The 19,731-nt window shown below is 39.7% G+C and overlaps 1 protein-coding gene across 3 annotated transcripts in view; it reads right to left on the reverse strand.

The window, feature by feature from the left end:
* Window positions 1–19,731, reverse strand: part of lmf1 (lipase maturation factor 1) — a 499,938-nt gene that overhangs the window by 457,845 nt on the left and 22,362 nt on the right. For all 3 annotated transcript variants that reach the window (XM_033040858.1, XM_033040856.1, XM_033040857.1), the window contains exon 2: window positions 16,336–16,645. In XM_033040858.1, the coding sequence (XP_032896749.1) occupies window positions 16,336–16,643 (308 nt within the window). In that variant the 5' untranslated portion in view covers window positions 16,644–16,645. The remainder of the gene's footprint in view (window positions 1–16,335; window positions 16,646–19,731) is intronic.

Genomic DNA, 19,731 nt, shown 5'->3' on the forward strand with positions numbered 1-19,731 from the left:
ATTGAATAACTACTTTGGCTCCGTCTTCACTAAGGAAGACATAAATAATCTGCCGGAAATAGCAGGGGACCGCGGGTCAAAGGAGTTGGAGGAATTGAGTGAAATCCAGGTTAGCCGGGAAGTGGTGTTGGGTAAATTGAATGGATTAAAGGCCGATAAATCCCCAGGGCCAGATAGGCTGCATCCCAGAGTACTTAAGGAAGTAGCTCCAGAAATAGTGGATGCATTAGTAATAATCTTTCAAAACTCTTTAGATTCTGGAGTAGTTCCTGAGGATTGGCGGGTAGCAAACGTAACCCCACTTTTTAAGAAGGGAGGGAGAGAGAAAACGGGGAATTACAGACCAGTTAGTCTAACATCGGTAGTGGGGAAACTGCTGGAGTCAGTTACTAAAGATGGGATAGCAGCACATTTGGAAAGTGGTGAAATCATTGGACAAAGTCAGCATGGATTTACAAAAGGTAAATCATGTCTGACGAATCTTATAGAATTTTTCGAGGATGTAACTAGTAGCGTGGATAGGGGAGAACCAGTGGATGTGGTGTATCTGGACTTCCAGAAGGCTTTCGACAAGGTCCCACATAAGAGATTAGTATACAAACTTAAAGCACACGGCATTGGGGGTTCAGTATTGATGTGGATAGAGAACTGGCTGGCAAACAGGAAGCAAAGAGTAGGAGTAAACGGGTCCTTTTCACAATGGCAGGCAGTGACTAGTGGGGTACCGCAAGGCTCAGTGCTGGGACCCCAGCTATTTACAATATATATTAATGATCTGGATGAGGGAATTGAAGGCAATATCTCCAAGTTTGCGGATGACACTAAGCTGGGGGGCAGTGTTAGCTGTGAGGAGGATGCTAGGAGACTGCAAGGTGACTTGGATAGGCTGGGTGAGTGGGCAAATGTTTGGCAGATGCAGTATAATGTGGATAAATGTGAGGTTATCCATTTTGGTGGCAAAAACAGGAAAGCAGACTATTATCTAAATGGTGGCCGACTAGGAAAAGGGGAGATGCAGCGAGACCTGGGTGTCATGGTACACCAGTCATTGAAAGTAGGCATGCAGATGCAGCAGGCAGTGAAGAAAGCGAATGGTATGTTAGCTTTCATAGCAAAAAGATTTGAGTATAGGAGCAGGGAGGTTCTACTGCATTTGTACAGGGTCTTGGTGAGACCACACCTGGAGTATTGCGTACAGTTTTGGTCTCCAAATCTGAGGAAGGACATAATTGCCATAGAGGGAGTGCAGAGAAGGTTCACCAGACTGATTCCTGGGATGTCAGGACTGTCTTATGAAGAAAGACTGGATAGACTTGGTTTATACTCTCTAGAATTTAGGAGATTGAGAGGGGATCTTATAGAAACTTATAAAATTCTTAAGGGGTTGGACAGGCTAGATGCAGGAAGATTGCTCCCGATGTTGGGGAAGTCCAGGACAAGGGGGTCACAGCTTAAGGATAAGGGGGAAATCCTTTAAAACCGAGATGAGAAGAACTTTTTTCACACAGAGAGTGGTGAATCTCTGGAACTCTCTGCCACAGAGGGTAGTCGAGGCCAGTTCATTGGCTATATTTAAGATGGAGTTAGATGTGGCCCTTGTGGCTAAGGGGATCAGAGGGTATGGAGAGAAGGCAGGTACGGGATACTGAGTTGGATGATCAGCCATGATCATATTGAATGGCGGTGCAGGCTCGAAGGGCCGAATGGCCTACTCCTGCACCTAATTTCTATGTTTCTATGTAAAATGGGTAACATGTAATAAAAAGGAACTGCAAATACTGGTTCATACCAAAGATAAACACAAAATACTGGAGTAACTCAGAGGGACAGGTAGCATCTCTGGAGAAAACAGGTGACATTTTGGGGAAATTTCTGAAACATCACACATCCATTTTCTCTTAAGATGCTGCCCAACATCACAAAATGTAATATCCTCTTATCTAACAATTGGACATAAACATAGCATGGGGCTCCTACAAGCAATAATAAAATTAGTGTTAGATTAATATAGCACAAAAGGATAATCATTTTTACTTTCCAAATAATCATTATTAACTAATTAACATTTCATATCCATAACTAAATGGAACTATCAAATATTTTTAATATATTTACAAATTAGCTTTGCTGCAGTTAGTGCTGTTCAATGTGTTAGCTAATTTCCACAGGTGCTAAATATTGATTTCAGATGTAGCTCACCATATTACTGCAAATGTAAAAAAATATTTAATTGACTCAATTGATTGATCTCATTACATAAATCACAGAATTTTTGCGTACATTCACTGGTAAAAATGAGCAGATTAAATTATTCTGAGGTTATTAATTTTTTGACCATCATAAATGGTTTTCTTTCTTGGATGCTGAACGATGTTGGATGTCTTTGCTGTGAGAATTTGCACATTCTTTGAAGCCTAGCTTTTGGATAATTGCTCTAACATTTACCTCTGCCCCCAAGTAGCAAGTTGCGCTTTATAATTTTCTTTTGAAGTCGTGGGACATTCTTCTACATTACAGATGCTATATAAATTAGACACAAAGTCCTGGAGTAACTCAGCAGGTCAGGCAACATCTCTGGAGAAAAAGGCTGGGTGATGTTTTGGGTCGGAACTCTTCTTCTGACTGAAAGCAGTGGGGAGGGAAGGGGACGTAGGAAAAGGCGAGACAAGTCAGGGCCGGCAACAAATGGTCAAGGAAGGGTGGAGTCCATAATGGCACATTGTTGGCTGGGGTAGAGCTGTTCCACTGTTCGCATCCCTGTATCACTTTGTTATTGCCTCTGCTGCATGACCCGATGATTTACTCCAGCACTTTGTCAATAAAAAACAGCATCTGCACTTCCTTCCTACACTATATAAATTAGAGTTGTTGTTATCAGAAATCATTTCATTACAGCAAAGATGATTAAGTGGTTCTCTTGCAAAGATAAATCTGACCTCCATGAAGATTAAAGTTTCAGTTACCTCTACCTAACCACTGCTCACCCTCAGGGGTCTAACTCCCGGCATTTACCTCCGTAACTAAGTGGAAGTTATGGGCACCCATACAAAGGCGGAAATTCTGAACTTCCCCACAGCTGATCAGCACAGCACTCCTCTTGCACGCCCGAGGGGGAGAGTGAACTTCCTCAGACTTCCTTGAATTTACTCTGCATGGTTTGGCAAGCCAGACACATGTTATTCCAGGGAGACCAGCCATTTGAATGGCAAAGAAGAGTGGTAAGGTGTATGGGCAAGTAAAATGTAATTATTTAAAAATATTGAGAACACTTAATATTAATGATGCTTCATTTTTGAAAGCGTGAATGCTTCTGAATGTCTGTAAATATCTAAAGGCAGTGAATGTCGAGCCTAGGGCTTGGCTTTCTTAGCAGTCAAAGCAATTCGGGTAGAGATTTCCACGTAATTTACAAGCACCTGCTTTGTGCATGAGCCTTACCAACAAGGGTGGTGCCTACTTACCACAGAAGCTTCATATCCAGGAATCCTGCTCGGTATAACAGCAGGTTTAGAAGACAAACAGCCAGAAAGCTCAGACACCTCATAATTTAAGGGAAGATTCAGGCCAATGTTTTCAACATTAACTGCCATCACATAGAAACATAGAAAATAGGTGCAGGAGTAGGCCATTCAATATGATCATGGCTGATCATCCAGCTCAGTATCCCGTACCTGCCTTCTCTCCATACCCCCTGATTCCCCCTAGCCACAAGGGCCACATCTAACTCCCTCTTAACTATAGCCAATGAACTGGCCTCAACTACCCTCTGTGGCAGAGAGTCCCAGAGATTCACCACTCTCTGTGTGAAAAATACACCAAAGATGAAGCCTGTATATGCCACATGCTGAATACATAAGGCAAGCAGACGATTTAACATTTACTCGAGTTACTTAGATCTAACAAAACCCGCAAATTACCGTACATCACATTGTCAATCAGAGCAAATAAGCTTCAATAAATAAGTTTTTTTGTCTTCTTTAAAAGTATTACCACGCTGTAATCCATCATATCAAACAGAATATAAAATTGCCTTTTTAATACCACACAGTTATAATGATTCTGTTATTGCTGTTTTTCATTAAGAATGGACTGAGAACATGTGTCCTTAATGGCCTGTCCCACTGTACGAGCTAATTCAAGAGTTCTCCCGAGTTTGCCCTGATTCGAACTCGGAGAATTACGGTAATAGCCGCTCGTAGGTACTCGGGGCTCTCGTGGACATTTTTCAACATGTTGAAAAATCTTCACGAGTCTTCACGAGCTTACCGTATTTCCCGAGTACCTGCCGTTAGTGTTACAAGCCGTTAAGAGATGTCCCGAGCTCCGACGTACCCGCTACGTACATTCTACGTGCTTACCACGAGTTTGATTTTTTTTTTAAACTCGGGAGAGCTCTTGAATTACATCATACAGTGGGACAGGCCTTTTAGCTCATCCATGGCAAATGTTAGACTTTTGTGGCGGTTCCTGGGAAGTAGGCTACTTCCTGGTTCACCCCCGTCGGCACTTAATGGACTGGTTCGGGTGCGGGGCCCCGATACGAGTATAAGAGGAGTGGCAATTGGTCTTCAGTCTCCCAATGAAGCAGAGAGTAGTGTGCTGTACTAATTAAAATCTTTATAGAATTCACCTGGCTCCTCTCCTTCATTACAGGCTTTCCAAGCACCCGCTACACCTGTGTATATATTCCATCATCACATTTCCATTTAGTCTGTTTCAATGTGAGTGCAAAATTTTCCTCTAATTTACCAAATATTTTCCAATAAATCTGGAATTATAATAGTGAGTACAACATTGCTCAAACCTCCTGCCACTATCGTGACACGAAAATGCTTCGGAGAGGAAACACTGGGGTAATCACAAAAATGGATAAATATATTCAAATTTTAGGATAATAACGAAAATCCTTTAAAAATGAGAAACGCAGAATTCAATCCAATGGTACAAAGGATTGAACTAAGATTTACAAGCTCCTGAACTTTCCTGGATCTCCAGGTTATGGCATTTACTACATTTGATTGTATTTTACCAAATCTGGAAATCCAAATCTGAGCCAAAATGACTTTATTTGAGTACATTATATTAGTTACAAATATAATGAGTAAATGAAAATTATCTTTCAAAATTCAACAATTGACTTTCAAATAGTATATTTGATTTATTGATGCTGATTGTGGCATAAAAGAGATTTACAAGATTACACGATGGAAAATGAAGATCATGTCGGGGAAATAATGAAGAGGATATCTGAATTAGCTCATAGGTAGCACAGAGTTGTCCTCTCTATGATTATCTCCAATACAACGTGTAGGATTTCATAGCACCTTTACACTGCATTGTCCATAAAATGTAAAATCCAGTTTCCACTTCTGAAGAAATGCCGAGGTCGCATATCAGGAGTGAAACTAAAATTAATGAACATGAGGAAGAGGACGATGTTGGTCATAATGATGACATTGGGAACCTGAATGTAGGTCAGCCAGAGGAAGGAAAGCCTCTTACAGCACCTTCTTTAGAAACATAGCTTCGTCACGTAACGTCACACAACTTATTTATTTATTTTACTTTTCTTTTACATCGGTTGGAAGCTGCATACTAAATCTCGTTGCACTGATGTGCAATGACAATAAAAGATATTATTATTATTATTATTATTATTATTATAGAAACATAGAAAATAGGTGCAGGAGTAGGCCATTCGGCCCTTCGAGCCTGCACCGCCATTCAATATGATCATGGCCTATCATCCAACTCAGTATCCCATCCCTGCCTTCTCTCCATATCCGCTGATCCCTTTAGCCACAAGGGCCACATCTAACTCCCTCTTAAATATTGCCAATGAACTGGCCTCAACTACCTTCTGTGGCAGAGAATTCCACAGATTCACCACTCTCTGTGTAAAAAATGATTTTCTCATCTCGGTCCTAAAAGACTTCCCTCTTATCCTTAAACTGTGACCCCTAGTTCTGGACTTCCCCAACATCGGGAATAATCTTCCTGCATCTAGCCTGTCCAACCCCTTAAGAATTTTGTAAGTTTCTGTAAGATCCCCCCTCAATCTTCTAAATTCTAGCGTGTATAAGCCGAGTCTATCCAGTCTTTCTTCAAATGAAAGTCCTGCCATCCCAGGAATCAGTCTGGTGAACCTTCTCTGTACTCCATCTATGGCAAGAATGTCTTTCCTCAGATTAGGAGACCAAAACTGTACGCAATACTCCAGGTGTGGTCTCACCAAGACCCTGTACAACTGCAGTAGAACCTCCCTGCTCAAATCCTTTTGCTATGAACCCATAGTATGTGTAGCGCTACTACAACGTGATACTTGCGTTCCTAAAGAACCTTGTATTATTGAAAACCATGTTCTGAAGACAATTGTGTCAATGGGGGCCTGTGTCAGATTCGTTACATCAGTTATTTTTCATGCAAGAGTTTCAAGTTCAGATTTGTTACTGTAAGCCTAAAATACTGTGGGTTGTTTGTTACATTGTTTAAAAGAGTATCATTGCACAAGCATCAATAGAAGCGATAGCTTGTCAATTTCAATTACCTTATGTGGTGAAACTAGCAACTGTATTCTTTAGAGACAATGGTGTCTGATTGCTGAAGGGAGGTTACATGTAAAACGGTTTCTTCCAACACTGAATTTTTTTTCCAAGACAGCTTTTTTTTTGTTTGTCAATCTCCAAAGTAACTTATAAATGGTTCTCTGACTACTGATCAAAATCACATTGCAATCAATTCAACCCAAATAAAATAAATAGTGTTCCCTAGTTCATCGATCACATTATGTCAAATTCATATTATGGAAACGCACATAATAGCAGAACCGCAGGTTTTTCCATTCATTAATTTTCCTGCATTAATTATATCTTAGATCAAATTTCAAAGGCAAAAGGTGCGATGCTTTAAATCTCTGGATTATTTCATCATGTGTTGCCTGAGCAAGGTCAGAATCGACATTGGCGAAAATTGCTTTGGCGATGAAAACAGGTTTCTGTGCAATTTCTAGACTGTTAAGTACAGTATCAATGGAAGTGAAAGGAATTCCAACACAGCATACTGTCAGGTTACACATGGTATTTTCAAGGTGCAGTTGCACAGTAACCACAGGTTTTAAAAGTTACTGTTACCATGTGCAGTAAACAGTACCTGATTTATGTTGTCTGGGTTTAATTTGGACCACAGGATACAGGAGTCAGTTTACATGCCAATATCTTTGCTATGCCAATGAATCTTAAGTAATCAAGAATGCAGATGGCTGAATCCACTTTCTTGGCACATTTAAATAATTTCTGGGTCTGGTTAAAACATGTCCATGAAAGACATCTTCTAGACCCTCTCAGATTATAAAATAAAACATTCACACCCCACCACAGTCTACCAACCATGTAGCAACACATTAAACAGGGAGCGACTCAGAATTCCACTGACCTCGGGTTACAATCCTCAATAACCGAGGATTGATATCCAATTTACAGCGCCCCAATCAAGGTTCACAACAATGTGAATGTCACACAATTATCCTCGACAAATTAATTACAGAGCTTGTTCATGTAGAACAGCAGCATATGAAGAAAGAGTCTGGGAGCTTTTTCAATATTTTTTATTTAATATAACGTAATACAAAAAAGTCTGGCAGTAGTGCTACAGTTCAGAATCTTACAGTTATCTTGCAACCAGTTTTCACTGTGATCAAGAATAATTCAATTGGCCGTGTGTAAAAATGTCTTTAGACACTAAAACCTAAAATGCAAGCTATGAGCATCATCCATAACATCCGTTTTACAACAAAATGCACTGTCATTTCACAGCAATTTTTCAAATAAACTCAAGGCAGTTTTCAAGATGCAAATGTTTGTACTGCCATCTGGCAAAAAGCACTGAAGGATCAATGTGACATAAACATAAAAATACATGACAATTACATCTCCCAATTAAAAACCGATCATCAAACTCTTGTCAGTCATGCTTTTCAAAATATGGTTAAGTTTTTTGTGCATTTGTGTATCAATTCTTTGCTAGGCAACTGATGTGACAAACAAGGCCAGAGGAGTTGCTGCACAGTTCAAGATTTCTTCTTCAGGAGCAAAAGAATTGTCATTCAATACCTCGATCTGAAGAAAGGTCCCAACCCAAAACATCACCTATCCATGTTCCCCAGGATTGCTGAGTGACCCATTGAGTTACTTCAGCTTTGTTTTGTCTTGCCATTCAATACATGATGGGCTCAGATTTATAAAAGTGACTCTGCAAATGGAGCATCAAACTGTGGTGGTAATTAATTTAAGCAGAACATTCTGTATTCACTCAGAGGACCAAATAGAGGCCGAAAGAGCCCACAAGATCACTGCTTATGCAGTGTTTGAATTTATCCCAATCAACTTTGTCTCACCCTTTCAATGTATTTCTCTTACTTTATCCCTCATGGGGTTACTTAGCTTCTCTTAAAACACATCCACGCTATTCAACTCAATGATTCTTTTTTAGATTGAGTTTGAAATGAATTCCAAGTTAACCATAGTATGAAAATTAGAAGTGTACACAACAAATTAACGAGTACAGGTCAAAATTGATATTCTATCTCATTCCCAATCCTCTTAGCACCCAACCGTTCTCTGTGATCCACTCTCGAGCCCATTGCCCTGTCTCAATTCTCCAACTCTGATTGATGACAATCATGGCAAAACTCCAAACCCAACCAAGTTGCATTTATAGTTTTGAAATAGCGTTTTCTACTTTTAAAAATTGATGGCAAAACAAACCACGATAAAAGTTATCAATAAATGTAAAAAGTCTCAATTTTACAAGTTATGTCATCTGCAATTGCCTCCATCAACCCAATGATCCATTTTGTTCAGATTATCTTTCGAACTGAGTATAAAACGTCTCAAATTTGTTGTTGAAAAGAAATCATAGGGAGCATACAACAAACTTTGAGACCAAGGCTTCCATTTTACCTGCTTCTGCAAATCCACTGATGCAAAATATAAAATCCCATTATTCATTCAATAAACTGACATCAAACCCACTTATTATTTTACAGAGTAATGAATTAAATACTCTGCTCAGCTCGTTGCATTTGTGCCACCAGCGCATAATTGTGATTCTAGATTTCAAAGAAAGCACAATACTAGAATGTGCAATTTGCTTGATCTAGTGAGATCAAGAACTGCACACATCTTTGTAAATCTCTGTATTTAAAATAAGAATGTTACCAATGTCAAAAATAAACTCAACCAAAAAATATTTATTGGCCCAGATTCATCTGGCTATCCGACATTGCGGAATTTGGCAGTGATGAGTCACTTACGATCACAGCTCACCTCCTTGGATGTTTTTTATAGATCACACTGCTGCTGGACTACTCAAAATGAGGTGGTAATTTCTCACAGATCCCCAACACTTTTGATGGGAAATCAGCTAGACGAAGTTAAAATAGAGCCAAAATAGAGAGGGAGAAAGAATGGCTTCACAAGCTGTCAAAACCTGCAACTCGCCTTCTTTGTTCCGCTCCATTTTCACAATACACTGCCTAGGACCACATCGATGAAAATGAAGTTAGCTTCAGCAAGAAAATTCCCATTAGGAAATCAAATCAAATCAACTTCTCACATTGCTCTGTGGAAATTGCTATGGTTGACAGTGCTGCATTACGGATACTATGCCAGTGGAAGTTGTAGCAATGGTAACTATAATATCCACTTCCCTGCAGTTGGACCTAGCCTAGTACACTACAGTTTGCAGATGTAATACAGATACAATCCCCAGAAATAATTCCAAACAATTGCCTTCTTTCTTTGTGAGTAAGCTTTAAAATTGATGCATGGGTCCACACAGCAAAAATACTAACACAATAAAAAGAAAACATCAGAGAAAATGAGGCAATTTTAGGAAAGTCCAAATCATGATTTTCAAAGGCATGTAGACTGATGTAAGAATGAAGGCTGTGGAACCACAGTAGACAGCACCGACTGAGGGCATTCAACAAGAGCAATAGAAGTGTTATCAGTACCATTTAGTAACCACTAATCTGTTATGGCCAAACTCTAATCATTTCTATAATTGTTAGAATTACTGATCACACTTTAAGTTTGTTTATGTTTTTCTATCTGTAAACCACAAAATCCCATACAGTTTAAGACAGCCATTCTTAGTTTGTGTAGGAAGGAACTGCAAGTGCTGGTTTAAACCAAAGATAGACACAAAATGCTGGAGTAACTCAGCGGGACAGGCAGCATCTCAGCATCCAGAGATGTTGGCTGTCCCACTGAGGGATTCCAGCATTTTATCCAGAGATGCTGCCTGTCCCACTGAGTTACTCTAGCATTTTGTATCTATCTTCAGCTATTCTCTCTCGGGCTGTTTATTGGCACAACCTCAATGATTAAACAGAAACTGGAAGTGTCATTTCATAGACAGTATCCTCAGCCAGGTGGCTTACTATTAGTTTAGTTTAACTTTACTTTAGTTTAGAGATACAGCGCGAAAACAGGCTCTTCGGCCCACCGAGTCCACGGCGACCATCGACACTAACACTATCGGACACACACAGGGGACAATTTACATTTATACCAAGCCAATTAGCCTACAACCCTATACGTCTTTGGATTGTGGGCGGAAACTGGATCTTCCCGGAGAAAACCCACGCAAGTCACAGGGAGAATGTACAAACTCCGTACAGACAGTACCCATAGTCAGGATCGAACCGGGTCTCTGCCGCTGTAAGGCGGCAACTCTACCGCTGTGCCATCATGTCGCCCTCAATTGTATCCTGTGTCCTACAAATGCAGTGAACAACTGTCCCAAATAGAACAAATAGGATCTACATCAGCTGACCCAATGTGCATCACACCACCAACCCATCCCCATCATCCATCCCACACCAACCATTCAATTTCCAATAATTCACCAACACCGGGTCAATTTGTTCCATCATTGCTTTGTGTATTGTTTTAGAATTGAAGGACAATTGAACAAGCATTGGTTTCTGAGTGAACAAAAAATATTAGAGAATATAATCAATGCAATCAAGCAATTATTACCAATCATATATTCATGTTCAAAGAAACATCAACCGATGTGAATCAACTAATCCAGGTTGCTGCTGTGTGAATTGGCATAAAATCCAGTCAATTTGTTTGACTGTGTGGTTTCAATTCTCTATTTTACATGTTTTAAATAGATGTGGAATGAATGATGAAGCGATTATGTTTGACTTTAGCTTCAGTATATTTGTGAAAGTAGGAGTGAACAGAAGTCAGTCCATTTCCTGTTTTTTGTTGGAATCAATAATACTAATGGAATATAAATTTATTTTGTTCATTACTGTAAGGACAACGGGCATCATAGCCGATATGTTTTTCCCTATAACCACCCTGCAGTAAATAGGGCCTGGACTCAGCAGTTAACAGTGAACTAACAGTGGTCTACACTCTATCACCAAAAATTATAATGCTCAAAGACAGAGCTCTTAACCTAGTCACTGAAGGCTGAAATAACAAGATGACATTACAGTGGACCTGGATCCAAGTGAACATTTTTGATAAAATATCCAATCTGAGTAATTGCATGTAATACTGCCTTTTTCAACACCACATGACTGGAAATGTATATTTAACCATATAACCATATAACAATTACAGCACGGAAACAGGCCATCTCGGCTCTTCTAGTCCGTGCCGAACAATTATTTTCCCCTAGTCCCATCTACCTGCACTCATTCCTCTCTACTACCCTCCATTCCTTTCCCGTCCATATAACTATCCAATTTATTTTTAAATGATAAAATCGAACCTGCCTCCACCACTTCCACTGGAAGCTCATTCCACACAGCTACCACTCTCTGAGTAAAGAAGTTCCCCCTCATGTTACCCCTAAACTTCTGTCCCTTAATTCTCAAATCATGTCCTCTTGTTTGAATCTTCCCTACTCTTAGTGGAAAAAGCTTATCCATGTCTCATCATTTTAAAGACCTCTATCAAGTCCCCCCTTAACCTTCTGCGCTCAAAAGAATAAAGAATAAGAATTTGCAATGGGTTGAGATACTGCTTGTTACCAGTTATTTTAATCACCCTGGAAATTAGACCATGTACTTTCAGTCTTGAAGCAACAAGCATCCACCAGTTTATCATGTAGAATTCCACATCAGCCTTGGAGTACCATTCATTTAGTGGGTTGCCAGGAGAAAGTGGGCCACATCGTTCCAATTCAGATTTGGCAATCCAAAAAAACCCACAAATTTTCAGCACTGCAATCTGTGCAATATTATGCGCTGTCACAAATTTTAATAGATCTCAGTGGTTTGTTGCAAAACACTATGAGGCTGGCTTCTGAACCCACTCCTTCTAACCAGTGACTTGGTGAGATGCACTGTCATTCACAAATGTAAATCGCCTTCCAATAATTTATTCTGTGGTAATATTCTACTGGGCGCTGGATGAACTGGATGACTGTACAGGCCTGAGAGCAAAGATCTTATGATCTTTGCCTGAGAGGCAGGGTCAATCAGTCAGGAGCTCCAAGGAAGATGAGCCAAAAGAGCTTACAAAAAGTATAGAAAAAGGCAAACTTCCTATAATTGGAGCCATTGGCACAGATACAAAAGGATAAGACACAAAATGCTGGAGTAACTCAACGGGACAGGCAGCATCTCTGGAGCGAATGAATGGGTGACTTTTTGGGTTGAGACTCTTCTTCAGACTGAGAGTCAGGGGGGAGGGACTAGAGATTATGGAAGGATAAAACGACAGATCAAAGCCGATGCTCAGATTCAGATTCAGATTCAACTTTAATTGTCATTGTGCAGTGTACAGTACAGAGACAACAAAATGCAGTTTTGATAAGGAAATGTAGAATGGTTCATTGTTAGCTGAGGGGAAGGTGACAACGAGGCATACAATCAGTAATATCAAATCAGGAGGACAGTAGAACTAGATGAAGACCGAGCATGGGGGAGGGACGGAGAGGGAAAGGAGGGGTTACTTGAAGTTAGATAAATCAATATTCATACCGTACATACAAATTCTGATCTGCAACTCCTTGAATTATGGCCTGATTTTAGTATTCTAGCATAGCATTAATCCATGTAAACGAACCAATCATCTAATTGAACTGCTCCGAGACATTATACCCTGCTCAAAAACTTTGGAGATCTATGTTTTAGATTACTTCTTCAACCAAAGTGAACTATAGCTACAGAGCCATTGATATTCTTCATGCACGTTTAAATATTGCAAATGATCTTCGCAATGCAGATCACAGACAGAACTGAAGCAACAGGGTTGTCATACTGAGTGACTTTAACATCTTCAATTTTGACCCTGGCTTCCTTCATACAAGACAGGACAGCACGTGTCTGTGATATCCAGGAGGGTTACTTGAATGAGTATGTGGATAGTCCAATCACAGGAGAGACCATATTGGACCTTGTATTGGGAAGAGCCTGGTCAGTTGACTAACGTTTCAATGGAAGAATATTTTGGGAACAGTGATCACAACTCCTGAAGTTTTAAAACAGTTATGAATAGGATAGGTCTGGACTTTGGAGAACGTACTAAATTGGGGGAGGGAAAATTACAACACCATTAGGCGGGAGCTCGGATGAGTAAATTGGGAGCAGCTGTTATTGGGTAAGTACGCATCTGACATGTGTGAGTCATTTAAAGACCAGCTGATCATGTTCCAGTAAGGAGGTGGGACAAAAATGGCACGGTAAGGGAACTTTGGATGAAAATCCAATTTGATCAAAAAGGAAAAGAAGCATATGTAAGGTTTAGGAAGAGAGAAAAAAGACAGGGCCTTTGAGGAACATAAAGAAAGCAAGAAAGAACAAGCAGGGAATAAGAAGGACAAAGGGGACCATGAAATGTCCTTTGCAATTAGGGCTAAAGAACCATTTTATACAAACAAGAGGGTAACTAATGAGAGGGTAGGACCACTCAAGAATGAAGGAGGGATGCTTGGAATGAGAGGATGTGGGCAAGGTATTAAATGTGTACTTTGCACTGGTGTTCACCAAGGAGAATGACATGGAGGAGATTGAGATCAGTATATTATTATGCTAGGGCATTTTGCGATAAAAATGAGGTGGGGTTGGGTTTCTTGAAGAGTTTCAATGTGGATAAGACCCGAGTGCATGTTATGCCTTGCAAACTTAATTGAGTTTCTTTTGAGGAGCTGACAAAAGTGATTGATGAAGGTAGGGAGATGGATGTTGCCTACATGGACTTTAGTAAATGATTCGACAAGGTCCCCCATGTTAGACTGATCCAGATGATTGTCATTCTGGTTGGTGGTTTGTGACCAGTGGTGTTCCACAGGGATCAGTGCTGGGCTTCAGTAGTTTGCAATATATATTTTCATATATATATATATATATATATGTCCATGCCTCGCAATGAAACCCAATGTTCCATTAGATAGACACAAACAAATGGAATAACTCAGCTTGTCAGGCAGCATCACTGGAGAAAAAGGATGGATGACATTTCGGGTCAAGACCCTTCTTCAGAATGATGCTGCCAGACGTTTTCTACAGAGATCACCCTGACCCCCAGTTACTTGTCTATCTTTTGTACAAACCAGCATCTGCAGTTCCTTGTTTCTACATTGTTCCATTACTATTTCTTACTGCTTGCTGAGTTTTCACAGCAATTCTCGTTTCATGTACGAGGACTCCAGATCACTCTACATTACAACATTTTGTAGCCTTAGTCCATGCCATGCAAACATGGCATTTATTTTCCTTCCCAGGTGGATAAAGTCATATGTTCCCTCATTATTTTCCATATAAAGGGCTGCACTGTAGGATTGAAGATGCAGATGAGCTCCCAGGAAACACAGACTAAGCAAGTCATGGATATGGCAAATGGAGCATAATGTAAAAAAACGTGAGTTTATCCACTTTGGTAGTAAAAGCAGTAAACCAAGGTGTTTGATTCTAATAGTGAGAGTTTAAAAGGTGTTGGTTGTTAGGAGGACGTGTATCCTTCAGTGAAGCTCTGTTAATCTGGCATGTTTGGGTTATTGATGGTGACAGACTGTAAAATTCTCTGGATTATTGTATGATATTCCTATTAATATTTGAACGCACTTTAAATTAGATTTACACAGTAGGAGAATAAATATTTCAGAGAATCTGATAAGTTTAAGGGGAGCTCATGAATCCTGGATCCCAATGCGTTGAAAGGAGCACAAGCATCAGCATCTCGTGAGTTGCCAAACCATCTGGATTTCCAAACAATTGGATAGCAGATTATTAAAGTTTTTACTGTCCATGAATTGCCAAAAGTGAATGTGCAGTTACAGCATGCAATTAGGAAGGCAAACCATACATTGCCCTTTCTTGTAAGAGAATTTAAGTACAGCAATCTCACTGCATTTATAAGGGCCTTGTTCAAACCGCACTTCGAATATCGTGCATAGGTCTAGTGTTCCTTCTTAAGAAATGACATGTTTGTGACAAAATGGTTTATCAAATTGATTCTTAGGATTAAACAAGTTGTCCCTTTGAGGAGAGGTTAAGTACAGTGGGCCAATATTCCCATAGTTAAGAAGAATGAGAGAAAGTATCAAGAATGTTGTATATTTCATTATGGAGCCTGGCAGGATTATGTAGGGGTGGCATTTCCCCTTGCTGGAATGTTTAAATCTAAGGATCACAGACTCTAAATAAATGGCTGGCCACTCAGAACTGAGGTGAGGAAAATTTCTTCATGGATCCTTAGTTATATCGAGACCCAGTCACTGCATATATTCAAGTCTGGGACTGATAGTTAAGATAACCAAGGAATATGGGTAGTACAGGAAAGTGGCACAGAGGTAAAATAGTAACTCAGCGGGACAGGCAGCATCTCTGGAGAGAAGGAGTGGGTGACGTTTCAGGTCGAGACCCTTTTTCAGACTGAAGAAGGATCTCGACCCGAAACGTCACAATTTCTTCCCTCCAGAGATGCTGCCTGTCCCGCTGAGTTACTCCAGCTTTTTGTGTCTATCTTCGGTTCAAACCAGCATCTGTCGTTCCTTCCTACATATTTATGTACTGGAGATGAGCCCTCAATTGTAGTCTCAGCTTGAATACAAACTAGATGCAATAGACTGAACAAACTGAAGGATATAATTAAATTAGATTATCCCCTGCAGGAGTTCTCATGAAGCTTTCTATCCACCAAGTCACGTCAAACCTCAACACCAAATTTTGAATCCTACTGCAATCTGGCTGTTTAACATGGCAGCATTTCTCCATGCAACAGAAAGTAGTAATTAACTAATTAGAAAGAGAAACAAAACAAAAAAAATCCCACTAGGCCTGTACAATAAAGTAGTCGCATCACTCACCAAATCTGACCGATGTTCACCAACGAATGATACAGGATCCATAAGATGAACATGATAATCATATTGGCACATCCCGTGACCAATACAAACACCGATAGTCCCATTCCCAACAAAGCAATATTGTTTAGATGTATGTCCATGTCAGACCAATCCAGGAACCACAGAAGTGTTGGTGCATAACTGAAAGCTTCAATGCCAACTTTACCCCCAACATATTGTTGAACCTTCCTTAAATACAGATGGCTTGGTAGCAATCCTTCCTTTCCCAGTAACTGCCTGTTTTGGTGGAAAGCAACAGAAAAGGCCATGACTGGAAAAAAAAAAAGAGAATTATTAGTGAATAACATTGAATGAAGCACAACAAAAATCACACGTAAATTTATCTTAACCTCTTGAAACACTGACACACTTGACATTATATAAGACGGATGGTGATAACAATTGCTCAACAATTTGGTCAAAATAAAAATTATCTTGCCAAAAATGTCTGTTCTAGTACTATTGCCAGATTTGAAATTGTTTTCTTAGATTGGGTTTTGGTTTAAGAAACAAATATCAAGAATTACAACACTACACAAATCACTTCCAATTGAAAATAAGTCCACTACTAAAGGAAAGTAGGAAACTTTCTACGAGTTGCTCAAAGTCAACACTTTTGGTACCGGTTTCATCATGTCTCACACACCAATACAGGGATGTGCCAGACATGCAGTACAATGGGCACATGGAGAACATAGGCATGGTCCACAAAGGCAAGGGCCACTGATGCTGAAGCAAGCCTTGACAATGTTTGTCAAGCTCACTTTGTTGTAACTTAAAGGAATCCCTTCAGGGAACCCCCAACTGGAAACTCTTGTCCCTATTCCACCTCCTGTACATAGTTAAATCTTTAAGTGAGAGAAACATACAAGCCTATCATGGGGATTTTCTTTCCTATTGTCATTTCTTACTTTATTTTTTTTACAGGTGTCATTTAGTTTCCAAGCCTCCCTGCTTCATTTGGTCATCCATAAATAAAAAAGACAAACTGGTTAGAGCAAACTTTTACCTCTTCCAAAACTAAATCCAAATTTAAATCGCCTGTAACATGGGCATTACTATGAATATAATTTAATGTACTTAAATTAAAGCTAGGTAAATTCTAAACTGATCTCAATTCATTGATTGACACTTCTGGATAAATTAAAGCAGATTAGAGTTGTACCAGAAGCATGAAAACCATGTCAATCCTGGGCTGGGTGAGCTAAACTGGGACTAAGAGAAACAAGCTTTAGTGGATGAAACACTCTTACAAAAATAAAAAAAACTGTAGATGGTGTAAATCTGAAATAAAGACACAATATGCTAGAAACACTCAGCAAGCCAGACACATTTCCAGTAGGAGAAACAGATTTAATATCGGGGAGTCAAGTCGAACATCCATTGCAAATACCTTCTCTTGTCTTTGGCTTTTCACAAAAATATTTTTTTTCTAAAACTATACAACCACACTAAAAAGTGAATCACAACCTAGTTAAAGATTAATTTAGTACATTGCATGTATCAGAAATATTTTAACATTTTTTCCCTCAATATCTCAACGGCAACATTTCTGAAGAAATAATTGAGCAAAAGCTACAAAACGGAGAGTTCAGTTTAGTTTAATGTCATGTTTACCGAGGTACAGTGAGAAGCTTTTGGTGCGCGCTATCCAGTCAGCAGAAAGACGATTACATGATTACAATCGAGCCATTTACAGTGTATAGATACATGATATGGGAATAACGTTTAGTGCAAGATAAAGCCAATCAAAGTCCAATCAATGATACTCCGAGAGTTACCAACGAGGTAGATAGTAGTTCAGCACAGCTCTCTGGTTGTGGTAGAATGATTCTGTTGCCTGATAACAGCTGGGAAGAAACTGTCCCTGAATCTGGTGGAGTGCGTTTACACACTTCTATACCTTTTGCCTGATGAGAGAGGGGAGAAGCAGAAGTGGCCAGGGTGCGACTCATCCATGATTATGCTGCTGGCCATGTCGAGGCAGCATGAGGTATAAATGGAGTCAATAAAAGGGAGGTTGGTTTGTGTGATGGTCTGGGCTGCGTCCACAATTCGCTGCAACTTCTTGCAGTCTTGGATGGAGCTGTTCACAAACCAAGCTGTAATGCATCCTGATAAAATGCTTTCTATGGTGCATCTGTAGTAGTTGGTGAGAATTGTGAAACTTAACATTATTGCATAGTGAAGCAGTCAGTTAGACCACCCATTGCAACAGTACACGAATCACTTCCAATTGTAAATAAATCAGTCACAAAAGGAAAGTAGGAGACTTACTGTGTGTTTCACAAAGTCAACAATTTTTGTTCAAGTTTCTCCCTGAGTACAAGCAGGGAAAGTGTGCAGCCAGAGCTGGGAGTATGGAGTGCTGCCAGGGCTCTGGTCTGGAACACAAGGGGTCGGGAATGTATGTAGATTTGTGCTAAGAGCCAGGTACTAAGTACCTGTACATTTCCTGTTCTCCTTAGTAACTGGGTCATTGAAAAATGTATTATATTACTATTTTGTAATGTGTAAAAATAATAGTGAAATAAAAGTGCATTTTGATATTGATAGTAACATCCAATAATCTGAAAAATCTATGGCTCAGGCACCTAAATCCCAAAACCACAGGATTACAGGAGTTTTAATGTACCTCATCAAAAACGTAACACCAGGGCCAGTCCAGGCACTCCCTGACTTACGTAACATCTGACTTACATAAGGGCCCCCGGGACATAACCCGTACATAAATCTTGAAGGGTCTGTATCTTCTGCTTGGGAAAGTAAAAATAGTCCTTTGTTTCCATTTGACCATTCTCCATCTCATTCCCACTCTGACACTTCTGTAGCTTCCTGTACTGTTATAACAAGGCTAAACGCAAGCTGCAAGAACAGTGCCTATCCTCCATGTGGGCATGCAGCGGTGTTCCAAACTCAATATCAAATTGAACATCTTCAGCTCACTGACTTTCTCCGCTCCCTCTCATAGATATTCCCTCCTCCACCTCCCTTGGCCCTGTTAATGGAACACTTCTTTAATCTTCTACTGTATTAATATATTCAAAGTAGTTGTTCAGTGTTTCAACCACTTCCATATTCCTGTTAATTTGCCTATATCTTCTAGCAAGGAACCAAACTTTATTTTAACTCTTCTTACCTCTTTATACATTCACCAAGACCTTACTGTCTGTTTTTATAATTCTTTCAAACTTATTCTCAACCTATCTCCTCCCTTCACTCTTAGCAAGTTTCTACAATTTTTCCAATCAGTCCCGCCACTCTAATTTCTGAAGCCGAGGATGTATCATTGTCTGCATTTAATTTATTTCTCAATAAAATATACATTTCTTAAAATTTATTAAATATTCCCTTTAA

Source organism: Amblyraja radiata, chromosome 22 (genome assembly GCF_010909765.2).
Source record: "Amblyraja radiata isolate CabotCenter1 chromosome 22, sAmbRad1.1.pri, whole genome shotgun sequence".
Classification (NCBI taxonomy): Eukaryota; Metazoa; Chordata; class Chondrichthyes; order Rajiformes; family Rajidae; genus Amblyraja; species Amblyraja radiata.